The 17,479-nt window shown below is 40.4% G+C and overlaps 1 protein-coding gene across 2 annotated transcripts in view; it reads right to left on the bottom strand.

The window, feature by feature from the left end:
- HSD17B4 (hydroxysteroid 17-beta dehydrogenase 4) overlaps positions 1-17,479 on the bottom strand; it is a 171,341-nt gene that overhangs the window by 34,233 nt on the left and 119,629 nt on the right. For both annotated transcript variants that reach the window (XM_033929033.1, XM_033929032.1), the window contains exons 19-21: positions 11,771-11,877; positions 8,249-8,335; positions 4,767-4,856 (exon numbers count right to left, since the gene is read on the bottom strand). In XM_033929033.1, the coding sequence (XP_033784924.1) occupies positions 4,767-4,856; positions 8,249-8,335; positions 11,771-11,877 (284 nt within the window). The remainder of the gene's footprint in view (positions 1-4,766; positions 4,857-8,248; positions 8,336-11,770; positions 11,878-17,479) is intronic.

Consider the following 17,479-nt stretch of genomic DNA (forward strand, 5'->3'; position numbering starts at 1 on the left):
AAAATTCCAACAATCAGTCATGCAAACACAGCATTATCTCTGCTGGACAACAACAACAAAAAACTTTTAACTTTAAAATATTAGAGGAAAAAAAACTCTGTCAGGTCTCTCTTGCCCTGGGTCAACTATAACATATTTATTTTGTAACCCATGGTTACATGAAGCAGGAAACTACTGGCCGGTAATCCTCACTTTGATTATTAGAAAAATAATGGAAACATTACTGAAGGAAAGGATAGTGAAATTCTTAAAATCTAATGGATTGCAAGATCCGAGGCAACATGGGTTTACTACAGGTAAATCGTGTCAAACGAATCTTATTGAATTATTTGACTGGATGACCAGAGAACTAGATCAAGGACGTGCACCAGATGTAATTTACTTAGATTTCAGCAAAGCCTTTGACACGGTTCCTCAAAGGAGGTTCTTAAATAAACTCCAAGGGCTGAAGTTAGGATCCAAAATGGTGAACTGGATTAGAAACTGGTTGACGGACAGACGCCAGAGGGTGGTGGTTAATGGAATTCATTCTGAGGAGGGGAAAGTGAGTAGTGGAGTGCCTCTAGGGTCTGTGCTGGGACCGATTCTGTTAAATATATTTGTGAGAAACATTGCTGAAGGGATAGAAGATAAGATTAGCTTTTTTGCGGATGATACCAAGATTTGTAAGACAGTGGACAGCCCAGAGGAGTGGAAGACATGAAAAAGGATCTGCAAAAGTTAGAAGAATGGTCTAATGTCTGGCAACTAAAATTCAATGAGAAGAAGTGCAGAGTGATGCATTTGGGGGGTAGAAATCCGAGGGAGCTGTATGTGCTGGGAGGTGAGAGGCTGATAAGCACAGATGGAAAGAGGGACGTTGGGGTGATTGTGTCTTGGGGTGAGGATCTAAAGCAGGTGTGTCCAACCTGCGGCTCCGTGAAGTATTTTGTGCAGCCGCAGTCAAGGGCGATGCAGTGTTTTCCTCTGCTGCCCCCGGGTGTTTACCGTCTTGCCGGCTCCCTCCTCTGTCTTGCTGCAGCATTTGCGCGGCCCCAGAAACATTTTTTTCGGCCAATGCGGCCCAGAGAAGCCAAAAGATTGCACACCCCTTACCATCTAAACAGTATGATAGGGCAGTGGCTGTATCCAGAAAGATGCTAGGCTGTATAGAAGAAGGGAGGTGTTAATGCCCCTGTATAGGTCAATGGTGAGGCCACACTTGGAGTACTGTGCTCAGTTTTGGAGGCCGTATCTGGTAAAGGATATAAAATGACTTGAAGCGGTCCAGAGGAAGGCAACAAAAATGGTAAGACGTTTGAATCAAAAGAAGTACGAGAAAAGACTGGAAGACCTAAATATGTATATGCTGGAGGAGAGGAGGGGCAGGGGAGATATGATACAGATGTTTAAATACTTGAAAAGTATTAATATAGAACCAAATCTTTTCCAGAGAAGGGAAAAATGGTAAAACTAGAAGGCATAAATTGAGGTTGCAGGGAGGAAGACTTAGGAGTAACATTAGGAAATTATTTTTCATGGAGAGGGTTGTGGATGCCTGGTATGCCCTCCTGAAGGAAGTGGTGAGAGAAAAACGGTGACGGAATTTGAAAAAGCGTGGGATAAACACAGAAGATCTCTAACTAGAAAATGAATATTAAAGAACTAAGGCCGGTACTGGACAGACTTGCATGGTCTGTGTCCCATATATGTTGATTCAGTATAGGATGGACTAGGGAGGGCACCAATGGTAACGCCACTAACTTGGAACATGAGGACGCTACTGGTCAGACTTTACGGTAGGTATCCTGCAAATGACGATAAAGTTGGATAGGCTAGAGTGAGCTTGGTCAGCAACTCCAGCATTTGGAACCTAGGACAGCATCAGATGGACTTTAAAAGCTATGGCCCAGAAATATCAAATAAAAGAGAGAAGTTAATTTAATCATGTACTTTTAATGGGTATAACTAATGGGCAGTATGGATGGACCATTCAGGTCTTTATTACTATGTTACTGTTTGAGAACTCACACGAGGACAAAGGTCCTCTGGTTCCTTGCACCCATTTTATTCTGCAGATGGATTTTGTCCTATAAAAATACAGGCAAAAATCTGAAAATGTGATCTGCATCTTTCCTCTCCCTACCACCATCAAAGGAACAGATCCTCACAATGCAACTAAAAGTTCACTCATTATCTTTTAGCTGCATCAAGGGAGGTGAGTAACACAGCTAAATTGTTTTCAGCCCATGTCAAGTCACTTTTAAAATTGCCCACTGAGATACCTATTTCAGGATTGAATGTCCAAGGTCTGATGCCTATTTATTACTAATGCATCAGAACAGATAAACCGATTTTGTTGACAATGATTCCAGATAGAGCGAACACTAACATGGTCACTCGATATGCCAATCTCTTTAGTGTGATACTGCTTTCTCCCTAAAGAACTCTTAACATACAAATTATCTGCAAACACCACTGTTTTGTCTCAGTTTCCCACTTATCAGCATCCAAAAGTGACAGCAAGAGGTTTTGGGCTAATGGAACATGCCATGAGATCTAAGGAGAACAAGCTGATTACAATTTTCGCTTCATGGGAGACTCTGCTGCATAGAAAGAATTCCACTGGCTTCCTTTTAAATTTCTGTCAGGACATATACACTGTAGATTCACCAAGTTTCCAAGTTTATTCGTCACTTGATATACCATTTGTCAAGGAGTAGCAGTAGAAAAACTCATGCTCTGTTCAATTTTCCTTCTATAAAAGGTTGTAAAAGCAAGAAATTCCTGAATCACTCTTTAGTATCTCAGGCAGCTTCTCATGAAAAAGAATTTTGATCATTGTTGCTCACAGCTGTTTCTTACAGACATTTTAGAAAATAGCTAAAATTCTATCTTTTCTCCAAATACCTGACTAGCTGACTCATTCAAATATACGATTATGCTTAATGTTTATAATCTTTTGTAAACTGCGTAGAACTTTTTGGTAACGTGGTCTTTAATTATAATATTATGTTATGTAAAATGATGGGGAAAAGTTCAGAAAAAAAGAATGTAAGAGCATAAGAATAACCAAAAAACCTCATTTGCAAGAGTCTGCTTATAAAATGTAACAACCATCAATATCCAAGAGTGTTCAGTTAGAATATCAAAGAGAACCTCAATAGTGGGAACTTATCACAAGGTAAAATATCCTGGTGATACCATGCATTTGACAATGTGAGGCAAAATTTGTACGAGTCCACCACTATATCATGTTTCCTCTTTGTAAAATTTTTTCAATTTCAATTTAGATTTAAATAAATCTCATATCTTAGGAGATCTCTTATATATTAACTTTCAAGTTTATTAGGATTTTTATATACCGCCTATCAAGGTTATCTAAGCAGTTTTTACAATCAGGTACTCAAGCATTTTCCCTATCTGTCCTGGTGGGCTCACAATCTATCTAACGTACCTGGGGCTACGGACGACTGAGTGACTTGCCCAGGGTCACAAGGAGCAGTGCGGGCTTTGAACCCTCAACCTCAGGGTGCTGAGGCTGTAGATCCAACCACTGCGCCACAGACTCCTCCATTGGTCTGACAACTGGGTCAGACTAATGGTCCATCTAGTCCAGTGTCCTGTCACCCAAATGGCCAATCCAGGTCACAAGCACCTGGCAAAAACCCAAATAGTAGCAACAGATTATAGATTTTTTAAAAGTCAAGCTTTTTTTTTTTGTAAATCTTTTTTAATTCAAGCTTTTTTGTTAAGAAATGTTGGTGACGGAAGCCAGAACAATTAAGTAATTAAAGAAAAGCTGATGCTTCTCAAATCAGGAACTCATTTCTGAATTAAATTTAAATGTAGATGTGCAAAGTGATGCATATAGGGAATACTGATGTCATGGTGCTTTGGATGCATATCCAGCCTTGTGCCTGCAGTCTACCTAAAGTGGCTTTGGGTTACTCTCAGCAAGATCAGTTGAAAGGCCAAATGACCAGTGTCCCATCTGCAAGCACAGTAACTGTAACGTGGTGAGCTTAAAACCTGAAACCTTTCAAAATATCTTTTTTGAAAAACACCATCTTTAAATCATACAATTTTTTGGGCAAGAAGAAATGGCATAGTAATAAAAGGTGTACCTCTGCACCAACTTGAACTTGACCAATTCAGATTTTCAAAACAGTCTAAAAGGAACCCAAAATGCAAGCATGATTTTTTAAAAACAATTAAATTTTTCAGTGATGGGAGATAGGGGTGGCACAGAGGTTGATTAACAACCCTCCCTTTTATTGGTTGGTTTGTTTATAGGAATGAACAGACTAATCTACTCAATGCATATAAACCAGCATGAACAGGGAACCACAAGCACTCAGATAAAAACCTGAGTGTGTTTCACTGCTGTTCTCTTCTTCCCTATATGCACAACTTTTCACCCACTGCTTTAAGAGCTAAAGCTAAAGGAATGCTAAGGACTAGAGAATGACCCGGGGACAAATTTCCCCCTGTCTCCACAGGAACTCAATTTCCCCGCCCCATCCCCATGAGTTTTGTCGCTGTTCCTGTCCTCGCCCCATTCCTGTAAGCTCTGTCTTAACCACACAAGCCTCGAACACTTATGATTTTAAAGTGTTTGAGGCTTGTGCAGATGAGGACGGAGTTTGCAGGAATGGGAAATGGACAGGAAAAGAACTTGTAGGGATGGGAAAAAGAGTTCCCGCGGGTATGGGAAAAAATTTGTCCCCGTGTCATTCTTAACTAGGGACCTTTTCAAGGCTGGGTGCTCTTTCCATCTCACTCACCATAACTTGGTCTCTGATTGAATATTTACTGGAGCCTGGCATAAGATCCACATATGCTCCTACAATGGCAGTCTGTCCAGTTTCCTTAACCTGGGAAATGGAAAATGCAGAATATGAAAGCAACTAAAACAGAAGAAATTGCAAAGGCAGCAATTAAATGAAAAATGCGTGACTTGTTACCAAACAGCAAAACCATAGCAGAACCCATACACTGGCTGGCTAAAACCACAAAAGCTTTGCCATAACCATGGAATCAAAATGAATTTTGAAACCCAACATACAATGGTTGTAAAGATTTTCAAATCTGACAACAAAGTACTTCAGCAATACATGTTAAAAGTATTTTACATGCATGTTAAAAGTATTTTCTGTACATGTTTCACACATGGAAAATGATTAACAAAATTGTGTAGCCCAATACACAAAGTGTAGGTATACGTGCCAACAAGACTGCATAAAGACTGATGTGTATTCTGGGCACAGATGGGGCAGCATTGTAATCTATTTTGTGTGGAAATTATGTGCACATTTATAGAATAGTTTGGGGAGCCTACTTTATAGGACATTATCCGCTGTATGTATATTTGCTCTATATGGGCAACTTTTAAACTGTTGAATTGCAACCAATATTCAGCTACTTTTACCTGCGATTTCTGCACCAAATTTCAACACTGAACACCACGTGAACTTTCACTTTGAAAACTGCCAAACCTTAAAGTACCTGCAAAGACTTGCACCTATTTTCTCCTATCAAAATAGGAGAAATAATTTAGAAAATCAAAAATTGCATTATTCCAATACCCCATATCAGAGAACAACAAAGACCAGTTAACAAAAAAAAAGGTTTCCTTCTGGCTTTAAACAGCGAACTATCCCGTTATCATGAAGCAAATCTATAAAGAATTGGAGTGTTGGAAACATTTAACTAGCTCCTGGTTGGGTTGGTATTAAAATGATCATACTTCCTAAGTTGCTTTACTAATTTCAGCTCTGCCGATACCCCCTTCTGCTTCCTTTTTCAAGCGTTTGGAAAGGAAGCTATTTCAGTATACAGTAAAACCTTGGGTTGCAAGTAACTTGGTTTGCAAGTGTTTTGAAAGACAAGCAAAACATTTGATTAAATTTTAACTTGATATACAAGCAATGTCTTGCAATACAAGTACATACAGTATACACACATCACAACTGAACCAATGGTTCTTCTCTCTCTGACGCTGCAAGAGTGTAGTGACTGTTCTAAACAAGCAAAGTCTTGCAATACAAGTACATACAGTATACAGGGTCACATCATCACAAATGACCGATAGTTCTTCTCTCTCTGACACTGCAGGAGTGTAGTGAATATTCTACATGAGTGAGATCTTGCAATACAAGTATATATAGTATTAGTATTTTGTATTAAAGTTTTTAGGTTGTGGAACAAATCATCTGAGTTTCCATTATTTTCTATGGGGAAATTCGCTTTGATATACAAGTGCTTTGGATTACAAGCATACTTCTGAAATGAATTATTCTCGCAAACCAAGGTTTTACTGTATCTGAAATAATAAAGCGCCACGGGTCCAGCATAAAATGCTGCATCAGTGGAAGAAACAGGGTGGGATGGGGGTACTGTACTTTCTTATTATCATGCGGCCCGGAAATGGGAGATCCCAAAGGGCTAGATGCACATGGAACAAGCTATCCTAGGCAGGGCCCCGATCCATTATAAGAGATTTAGTGACTACTGAGAACCCTATCCTCCAACATGTAAACTATGTACACAGCTACTGGGTGGGCAATTATATTTTTTCTGGGACAGCCATACCATATGCTCCTCATTTTGCTCCTGGGGAACTAGACACCACGTTTTGAAGCTGGGCGGGAAGGGGATTACTAACATTGGGACAGCTTTTCTCTGAGGGTGAGTTGGTTTCCTTCTATTTGGAAGAAGAGTATACACTGATGGAGTGCGATCTCTTCCATTATCAGCAATTGGTGGATTTAAAAAAAACCAAAAAAACCCCAGAGCCCTCCCAGCTTTGCAACAGCCCCCATCGCCCTAGGAGCGGTCTGTCCTTCACAGGGTGGGCAGGGGTGCCGTTACCCTCCTTTACAATGCTATACTGCTTTCCATTCCAGTGCCCCGGCAGGATCAGATTGCTTGGGAAAATGCCACTGGCAAGACCTATGAGACTAAGGCAGCTGGGCTCTCTATTATGAGTCTCAGTCACTAGTAATATGGTTGAGAACGGCTATAAGATACTGTACCAGTGGTATTATACCTCAGTGTGCCTAAAATCTATTTCTGGAATGGGTTTTGAACAATGTTGGAGAGCCTGTGGGTTCCAGGGTTCCTTTCTCCACATCTGGTGGTCTTGAGCTAAAATTATAATGTTTTGGGAACAGGTTATGGATTTTTTCTCTGAGGTATTGGGCTTCTCAGTGGACAAATCGATCAAATGCTACCTGGTGAATGTCACCCCTCCAGCATTACTGCCCCGTCATCATAAATGGATTGCCCAAATAGTGACGGCTAGCCGCCTCATAGTGGTGGCCGCCTGGAAACAATGAGAGCTCCCTGCCCTTCAAAGAAATAGGCTCTCATTTCCAGAAAATTTGGGCTCCCTTTCTTGCTTGGAATGAGAAATTTCAACCCATATTACTTTAGGATTCTCTTATGTTGCTGGCATTCACACTACCCATACTAACTACCGTGTTTCCCTGAAAATAAGACACTGTCATATTTATTTTCGGGATGCCTTTTTTTTTTTTGTGTGTGTGTGTGTGTGTGTACAACGATCATCTCTCATCCAACCCCTTGTTCAGCTTCTTTCTATCCCTCTCTCCCATCCCCCCATGCAGCAGAACCCCGAAAACAATTTCATTATGTTACATTAGATCTAATCCAATCTAAGCATTGTTCTTGTATGCGCATGCTCAAGGCCTTCTGGCTCTCGTTCTCTCGGAGAGAACGAGATCTCCGAGAGAACGAGAGCCAGAAGGTCTTGAGCATGCGCAGATGCTCAAGGCTCAGCCCAGGCAAGAGGCGGGAGCTCGCATTCACCCTTACAATGAGCAGAAGGGATAAGGACCGTGCTTGGGAGGAAGGGCGGGCGGATGCCGCTTTCAGCACGGGGGTGCTTTGCGGTTCTCGCAGGGTGGGGGCGTTCGCGCGGGGGTGGGGTGGTGGTTGCAAAGCCGGTTCGGGGGGTGCGATGCCGGTTAGAGCGGTAGAGAGGTGCTCGTACACCAGAACATGCTCGGTTTGCGAGGCAAAAGTTTGCCGAGTGTTTTGCTCGTTTTGCAAAACACTCGCAAACGGGGTTACTCGCAAACCGAGGTTCCACTGTATATAAATTAGCTATGGTATAATTTTTCCACCAAAAGTCTCGTCTCATTGTCCTAAAGTTTCTTTTAAAGTTTTGATAATATAGCATGTTTTCCAAGATATTTCTTTAATGCCAGCTGCTCATCAAATCATCCATACCCACTGCTCTCACCTTGCACTGAAAATGAATTCGGCTCTCTTCTTTCCACATCTCAGTTTGTAAAGTATGTCCAGGCTGCACAGGTTTGGCAAAGCGAACCTTTAACAAACATTTTTTAAAAATGCTTTTACTCTTTTGAATGAAAAACAATGATACATATAATCAGTTGCACAGCTTCTCAAAACTTTTAATTTTATTTTGAAATCTTATTAAAAATATAATAATAATTTATTTTCTTGTATACCACCATCCCACCAGCAGTTCTCGGCGGTTCACAATAGAAGAACTGAAACATTTCAGTTAAAAAATACAATATAAAAAAACACAACTATTATAACTACTACATCCATTAAATACAGCATCAGATAAAAAAGTACATTTAAAATACAGAGCCTAATAAAAAATACCTTCTTAAATATCAACATTCTTGTTTATCAAATAGGTGAGTTTTCAATAATTTCCTAAATGTAAGATAAGAATAGGTTTGAACAATCAGCAGACTCATATTCCAATGTCCTGTCCAAAAAAGTCTTACAGCAACAGGCCCTTGGGGTAGGGAAGAGGAACATACCTGAATTTCTGGTACATTTTAATGAATTAAACAGTTTCAGGTTAGATACCAAATAGGAAGTGAGAAGGATGACAGGAGCCTATGGGAGACTTTTACAGGCTGTGAGACCTATTCCTATATTTTGCTGAAGTTGTTAGTCATGGGCTTGTGCAAACTGGTTTCAGTTCAGATGCTGAACATGTGTGGCATGTGAGTGTGTAGATTTCTTGCTGTGAAGAGTTTCTCAAAGACACTAACCAGTGCTGGAAAAGACAATGAACAGTGCTGAAAGGAAAATGCAAGTCAGCAAAAACACTCCATCTGGGAACCTAAGAACTGATAACGTGATGCTGTACCCGTGTGAAGAATGGAAACTTCAAGAAGAAGAAAGTTCTAGATGCTATGCCTGTCCAGGGCCCCCCAGGGAAGAATGGAAGCGTGGACTAGGAGAGGACGTTAGATAGGCATTTGGTTTATCCAGTAGGGTGGTACATTAATAGCCAGGGGAAGGTCTTACTAAAAAGAGATACTTTTTGTATAAAAACCCCCATGCTCTGGCAATCTCTTTAGAGAAACTATGCTATGCTTACAGAAAGATGCCGGCACTGTTGGTATAAGGTCTTTTCTCTCCATTGTATATGTCCAAACTGATTTATTTCTGATTTGACAAATGCTGCTATAATACTAATTACTAGAATAATAAAAAGTTATCTGCTTTGGAATATACAATGTAATATTTTTGGTTTTTATTTTTATATTTGGGTATTTTCTCTCCATCACATCGGACACTCCCAATGAAGAAAAGTTAGCAGCCTTTTACTTCAGAAGGTAATAAACCAAAAAGAGCCTTATAACATATACACCCAAACTTAAAAAATACTCTGACCTCAAAAGGCAGCCAATGCAGTCTAGCATAAAAAGGACTAAGATGATCATACTTCTTAAGATCAAAGATTAAACAAACTGCTGCATTCTGAACTAATCGAAGCCTTAATAGAATATTTTTTGGTAGCCCCAAATAAACAATATTACAATAATCCAGAGTTGACAGTATAGTAGACTGGACCAAGCAGACATTAAAACACCGCTTGGGTCATTTACCGAGAATTAGAATGACGACGTGTTTGGCACTTATATTAAGCCTATTCTATAAAGAAAAGTAGGCACCTACACTTTTGTTTACAGAACACTATTTTATATCCTTTTTCCATTCACTTAGACCAGTCACTGCGGAGACGCTCTCCAGCCAAGAGGTACACACCAGGGCTACTTCCAGTACTCTGCAAGCATGGGCCCAAGTCTGTTTACCAATGTGTGACTACTCAAAAGCTCTTCCACCTTCTTCCTGTGTCACTGGCTACCAAATTTATGGGTCGGGACCCCAAATATGTTCATATCAGTATATGGGAGGCTCATAGAAACAGGGCTGTTCTCCCTCCCTCTGGTCCTCCACTATGAACGATGCACATTAGTGGCAGTCAGTACAGGGCCTGTGAATCAATGAATGATTACAGGCCCTAACCTCTCCTTCTGTGTAGGCTTCCTGTCAGTATTCTACATAGGATCCAGGCTAAGAGGTCTGCCAACACACAATGAAACACCAGACCCTATGGTGACTGCTGTTACTGTTACCAGCACTGATGTCTTCATGCTTTGGATTATGGAGAAGGAGAAAATGAGTGATGGGAGACAGGCGGAAAGCCAAATTGAGGTCTGCTATTTTATTTTCATCATCTGGGGGTACCATAAATTTTTAAGTATTAAAACAGAGTTGCATTGGATAAAAGTTTGGGATGTGTTGAGCTAAGGCTTTTATGGTGTTGCCAATGAACCATTTCTAGATGGTCCAAGCTGCAGAAGCCCATCCCAGGAATGGAATCCAGTTCCTCTGGCTGTCCCCAGTAGAACAAATACTCTGCTTCAAATAAAAGGTTTCAGAAACTGGGGCAAATGCATTGGTCTGCTAAAACTGTAGCTCAAGGTGGGTTAGACAATATTTTGAAAAGGAGTATTTTGAATAGACCAGAAAAAAATAGCTGCTTAGTATTAAGAGATACAGTTTTGAGCATGATGGCTTATACTGTAGTTTTTCCATTGTCTAGTTAAGCTAAAAGTAAGGGGAAAAGCCATTTCTGATATTTTGATTTAACTTTATAATGCCCAAAAGAATCATACAAAAAAGTATTTATATCAGCATATGCAGATTTAACTGCTATATTAGACTTTTGTAAAAAATTTTCTCCAGATGAAATAAATATCACTACACAGAAAGCTGAAATGTAAACAAACAATAGATCAATAATGGTGAAAGGCAGAGAACCAGAACATATACTGCCTGCTCTTAAGACAACACAAATGCCAGTTTTAGGCAAAATATGTATAAACACTTTTAGTTCAAGAGTTACAGAGCCTAACTTAGAGAAACCAGGAGCCTAAAATGGTCCCTTTGAAATCTAACTAGGTTCAGTTCTTAAAGTTAGAATCATTTCACTAGGCCTCAAAATTTAGAAGCCTAAAAAGTGGGTTGTTATGGGTGCAGATTTAGAGCACAGCAAAAAAACAAGAAGCTAGGCATTGATTTTCAGCACTAGAAACTTAACTTAGGTAAATCTAAGTAGATGGACCACAGGTATAACTTTTAAGTTTCTGAATTTAGATGACTTTTCCGCTGAAATTTAGGATCCTAAGTTTGACTGAGAATAGGTTCCTAAATTTAAAAGTAGTTTTCTTTTTTTTCTTCAAAATGGGAGTCCCTTTGTTTAAAGAAATACTAGGTTGTCTAAACAACTTACATTGGTTGTTCAGTGTCTTCTGGGCACATTTATTCCCGACGTCTAAGAGAACAGTCTATTCTATCATGCGCCCTCAACCCAACTGAAGGATTTCATGTGCTTCTTTTCAAATCCTTAATAAATACCACTGAAATAGTTGAGAGGCTCTGCAATTAAAGCAGCAAAAAAATCACCTGCAAAGAAAACACATACCTTAATTGCCTTGAACTTTGTCACATCATTATCTGCATAATGCTTCAAAATATGCCGAGCAGCAAATCCAAATGTGCACAATCCATGCAATATGGGCACCTGAAAGCCTGAGGAGAAAGAGCAGTTGTTCATGAGGACAGTAGCAAATTGTTCACTTTTCAATAAAATAATTACAGAACAAAGTGCCCATTACAACAAGAAATACGGAGTACTATGATAATATTAAGTGCCTCTTTTCAGGATGATCACGTCTTCACTGGACTGAAGGAACACTAGTTAAAGGGTTTTACTGTCTTTGTTAAATCCCTATCCTAAGGGATGCCAAGATGAGAATTATTTAACTGAATAGCTCCAGGGGTGTTGAAGTCGGTCCTCGAGGGCCACAATCCAGTCGGGTTTTCAAGATTTCCCCAATGAATATGCATGAGATCTATGTGCATGCACTGCTTTCAATGCATATTCATTGGGGAAATTCTGAAAACCCGACTGGATTGCGGCCCTCGAGGACCGACTTCGACACCTGTGAGCTAGACAGATGATTCCCAACAGCGGAGTCCAGTAGCTAACTGGACGTTCTCCCAACACTGTGTGAAATTGGCAGGGTGTGCTACTGAACACATTTACACTTTCAAACTGCCTTCAGCTATTAAAGAAGACTATTTATTGTGGGGAGGGTTTAATTGTGTGTTTGTACATTTGGAAATACTATACTACCTAACTACTGTCTTATCAGATAACATTGATAAAAAATACTGTATATACACACTGGAACATCCATATTATGAAAGGAGAAAAAGCAATGGACATGGATATCTGTATGACAATATTCTTAGAAAATGGTCACATAGACATCCATGAACAGCAGAGGGACAGCCTAGTGGCTAGTGCAGTGAACTGTATACCAAGGGACTCAAGTTCAAATCCCGCTCTTTTATTTTTTTAAAATTATGAGCCCTCTATTGCGCATTTGTAGTTTGAAAATCAATAAAGATTAAAAATAAATAAAAAATGATGAGCCCTGCAGGAATAGATAAAAACCTACTGTACCTGGATATGTACCAGACTTGCAGGTGGCTTATATATTTAAGTCCGATAGACACCTTACAAATGGCGGTGTGACATGGGTATGTCATGCACTATGGATGGCATGTGGCCTAGCAACCTCAACAACTGCTGAGTTGTGAACTGCTGACTGCTGCAAACTTGATGGGCGATGCAAATATGCACTTCCACTCTTGTCTGAGCAAGGCAGGCTCGAGCTTGAACCATGTCTAGCAGAGCTCCAATGTACTCCAAATGCTATACTGACAGCAGGCGGGACTTTGGGTAGTTGATTACAAACCCTAGTAGAGTAGCTCCAACACCCAAATGGTTCTCGGCATTGATTTTTGAGTACCTTCTTTAATGTGCTCTTTACCAGCAAATCATTCAAGCAGGGATACATGTACACTCCCAGTATAAGTAGTAATGCTGTGACTACTGCAAGACATTTTGTAAACATTCTGGAAGTGGATGCAAGGCCAAATGGCAGAAAATGATACCGGTAGTGGTGTTTTCCTACTCAAAATCTGAGATACCACCTGTGACCTTGGACATATCTGGATGTGAGTTTAAGCATCCTTTAAGTACAGAGAGCATAGCCAATCGTTTTTCTGAATCATTGAAGTAGAATGCCCAGAGAAATCATCCTGAACATTTCTTTGACTAGGTATTTATTCAGAGCCTTAGATCTAGGATAGGATGAAATCCTCATCTTTTTTTGCTATAAGGAAGTTCTTGGCATCGAATCCTTCTCATGGTTCACCATCTTAAGCTTTTAAAAAGGAAGAGTTCCTCTGTGAATACTTTCTGATTCTGAGACCTGAGTTTTGTACAATTTGGAAGGTAGAATGGGACAATTCAGCATGACTGCAATAAAATGGCCGTGATGAATTGTCCCATTACGAGCGGCAGAGCCTTTCCTGTGAGTAGCGGTTATTAATATCTCTGTCCCCAGATCTCGCCTGGCTCTCCTCTACAAGCTTCTGGCTTTAGAAATGGATTGGAAGTTAAATAAAAATATTAATCTACTACAATAGTCAAGTTTTGCTTGGATTCTTGAAGGTATCTGATCCAAACTGGCGTGAAGGCTGTAGCACACTTTCAGCAGTTCACATGACAAGCATTTACTGGACTTATCCTGTAACTGTAGGATATTCTATCATTTGAATTGCTTTTCCTATACAATACATTTGTTACTGTTCAATTCCAAAGTTTCATTTACAATTGATCAGCAATGAAGAAAAACATTTTGAAAACAATGACAGGGACCAAGCATCACGTTCAATTCAGCGCTGAAATGGCTGCACTGAATCATCCCTGACCAGTGGTCTCAAACTCTTTGCAGGGCCACATTTTGGATTTGTCAGTACTTGGAGGGCCTCAGAAAAAATAGTTAGTCTTATTAAAGAAATGACAATTTTGCCTGAGGTAAAACTCTTTATAGTTTATAAATATTTCCTTTTGGCTAAGAATTAATAATAATATTGTAATTTATAGCTAAAGAGACATATGATCAAGAAACTGTTTTATTTTACTTTTGTGATTATGATAAATATACCGAGGGCCTCAAAATAGTACCTGGCGGGCCGCATGTGGTCCCTGGGCTGCAAGTTTGAGACCACTATCCTAGACCTGGACTAACCCACCTGGACTATTTGAAGTACCCATCAATTTGAAGTTACAAAAGGTTACCTTTCCTGGAAAAAAATGCAGCCTCTTTCTAACTGGAAAGTCGTCCGAGCTGGGTACTTTTATTTTAGCTATACTCTGCAGGAGCTAGTCAAAATCCCATTCCCTGCTTAGACTAGGGAGCTGGCTGGGGCTTTTGGATCCACTGTTGCCAAGGACAGGAGCATGGAGGCTGAGCTTGTTGTGGAGAGCAGGACAAGAGAGTACATCTATACCTTTGAAAGTAGTAGGCACTCTTAACTTTCATCCCAAAAGCTCCAAGACGTGGCGGCTTAAGGAGTCGGCTGAGACGTAATGGTATCAGTTCTCTTGTTTATGAGGGTCTGCCACTTTTTCCACTTTGTCCCCAAAAAGACTGTCGCCTTGGTAAGTGATGCCTGCCAACATTTCCTGAACCACTGTCTCCAATTCTGAGACATACAGCCATGACAGTCTATGCATGCCAACAGCTATGGTGGAAAGTCTGAATGACATGTCCCAAGTGATGTGCTTCCAACACTCTTTCTGCTTAGTGGCTATCTGGCAAAGTTTAGCAGCCTGCTCCAGTAGGAGAACATCCACAAACTCTAGAATGCTGTACATCAAATTCTTCAAGTAAATGTTAGTGTAAAGTTGATAAAGACTGGATGCAGGAAATAAGCATCAAGCCTTAGAATGTTTTCCTCCCAAAAGATTCCACAGCATGAGCATCCCTGCCTGGGAGAGCCAAGGCATGGGTCCTCGAGCTTCAGACTCAATCACCATGGAATGGTGCAGAAGCTGCAGCTTATCAAATCTGGGAGCCTTCTGCACTCTAAACAGATTCTGCCTTCTTTGGAATTCCTGCATAGAGAGTGGAATCTCCCAATTCTTAATCTATGCAGTTTTAAGGATGTTGTAAATGGGCACAGTCACTGCTGCCTTAGGGAGTCAATCAAGGATGTCCAACATATCAGCCCTGAGTTTGTCCTTGATCTTCATTTTAAATGGAATAGCTGCCACCATTTACCCTCAAAAAATTCACAAAGAAGAACTCCTCTGGGAAAAATTTTCTTTTAACCTCTGGCAGAGAAGGTTCTAAAGGTAGGTCATGGGATCCCTACCCCAAGAGGTCCTCTGGTTTTACATCAGATCTCCAGAAGTAGTCCGACTCAACAAGAATTCCTCATGGAAAGTCCGGAGTCTATGTCTGTTTCAGATTACTGGGTGAGTCCGCTGAGGTACAGATCCCTTCCTGGACTCTGGGGTCGCTTCCTTCCCCGGTGGACTGGAAAAAAGCATTGCATCTATCAGCTGGCTCCAATGCCCAAGGCACCAGCATCTATAAATGTCCAACAGATATGGAATGGGTCTCCAGGATGGGCTGGAGAGGCAGTATAGTCAGTGCCAACACCCTCAATGCCTCAGCATTACACCAAGCTAAGCTACAGCCCAGCTCCTCCTGTAACATGACCTGAAGCCTTTCCTAGAGGATGTGCATTGGTAAAGGTGGGGCTGGAGTTGGTACCAATGTGGAGAATGCCTGAAAATATGTACAGTAGAAACAGAATCAAAAGCAGGGTTCTGACTTTGAGAAGACTGGCACAGCAGCACTGCTTCCACTGAGGGGGAGCAGTCCTCACAATGCCATGTCCAGGAGTTCCTAATATCATGCTTCAAGGAGGACTGATGCTCATGCCGCTTTATCTTCACTTGATGCCCAGCATTAGGGTCTCTCGGTGCAGATAAGGACGATAAGGAAAATCCTGGTCTCGGGTCTGACAATGATCAACCCAAGTAGGCACTACCGATACCCAATGTCAAGGGTTGGTACATCTCCAGCAGTTGTTGGTACATCTCTAGCAGTTAAGGCAGCTCCTGATGCCATTAGGGTCAATGCTTCCGATGCCAGCGTTAATGGAATGAACCTTTTGCTATGACCAGGAGCTCAGGACTAAGTAGACTGCAAGCCATGAAAAAGAAAAAAAAAATTTTAATGCCAAAATCTAAAATAAAATAAGGAGAACAAAATTAAGCCAACATAAAATGGTCCTGTGTTACTTAGCATAAGGAAAAAAGGACAGGAAGACCAGGCAAATAAACACCTGAAAAACCTGCGCATCAGATTTTTTAAAAAAAACCCCACATCTGGACAGATCTGCAGAGAAAATGATATAGGTCCAGCGTGAGTCAAGCAGGCAGGAATGCACTCACAAATGCACTTTAGGAGCCTGGAAAAGTCTTCTAGAAGTAACAGAATGCTGGGCAATGTCCGCAGTGAGGCTCCATGGATGTCATCACCCACATGTAAGAAGGTAATGTCCTGCTTGTCTTCAGGGAAAAGCCAAATTCTCTACAGGAATCTGAAAAGCCAAATTCTCTACAGGAATCTAAAGACCATTCCAACTGATTCCTTTCACACAGTTCTTTTTCCTAATTTAACCTACCATTTACTTTAACCATGATGAAAATATTACCATCTGTGAGATCCATAACTGCAACATATAATCCTATCCCCTCATAATTAGTCAAAAAATGTGGTAATTTTGTAGCATCATATTTAAGACTGATGAATTTATTTTCTAGCCTAGAATTTAGTATGGCGCCCAAGCTCTAGAATCTGCCAATGGTTAAAGAATCTCCAAGGGAGAAGTTAACATCAAACTATCATGCAATATTAAACTTACCTTTTACTTCTGAAGTGTAGCATACAGTATACTGACTTCTCAGCTCTTAGATTTCTAAAGTATTACATCCACATCAAGCTAGTTTCAGGAATCAGAAAATTCAACCTCAAGCAGTGAACTACAAAAAGAGTAATCCAATGCAATGTAACAACAGATAGAAGTATAAACAGAGCAGGGGAGCAAGGATCCAATAAACACAATAATTACTTTTTACAAGTTTAGTTTCTTAAGTAACCTCTGCATTTTCAATATTCCTACAGGAAGAAATTTATCCTAAACATGATCAGTTATAATTGCAACGTCTAACTCATAAGCAAACTCATAACAGTATTAT

This window comes from Geotrypetes seraphini, chromosome 1, assembly GCF_902459505.1.
Source record: "Geotrypetes seraphini chromosome 1, aGeoSer1.1, whole genome shotgun sequence".
Taxonomy (NCBI): domain Eukaryota; kingdom Metazoa; phylum Chordata; class Amphibia; order Gymnophiona; family Dermophiidae; genus Geotrypetes; species Geotrypetes seraphini.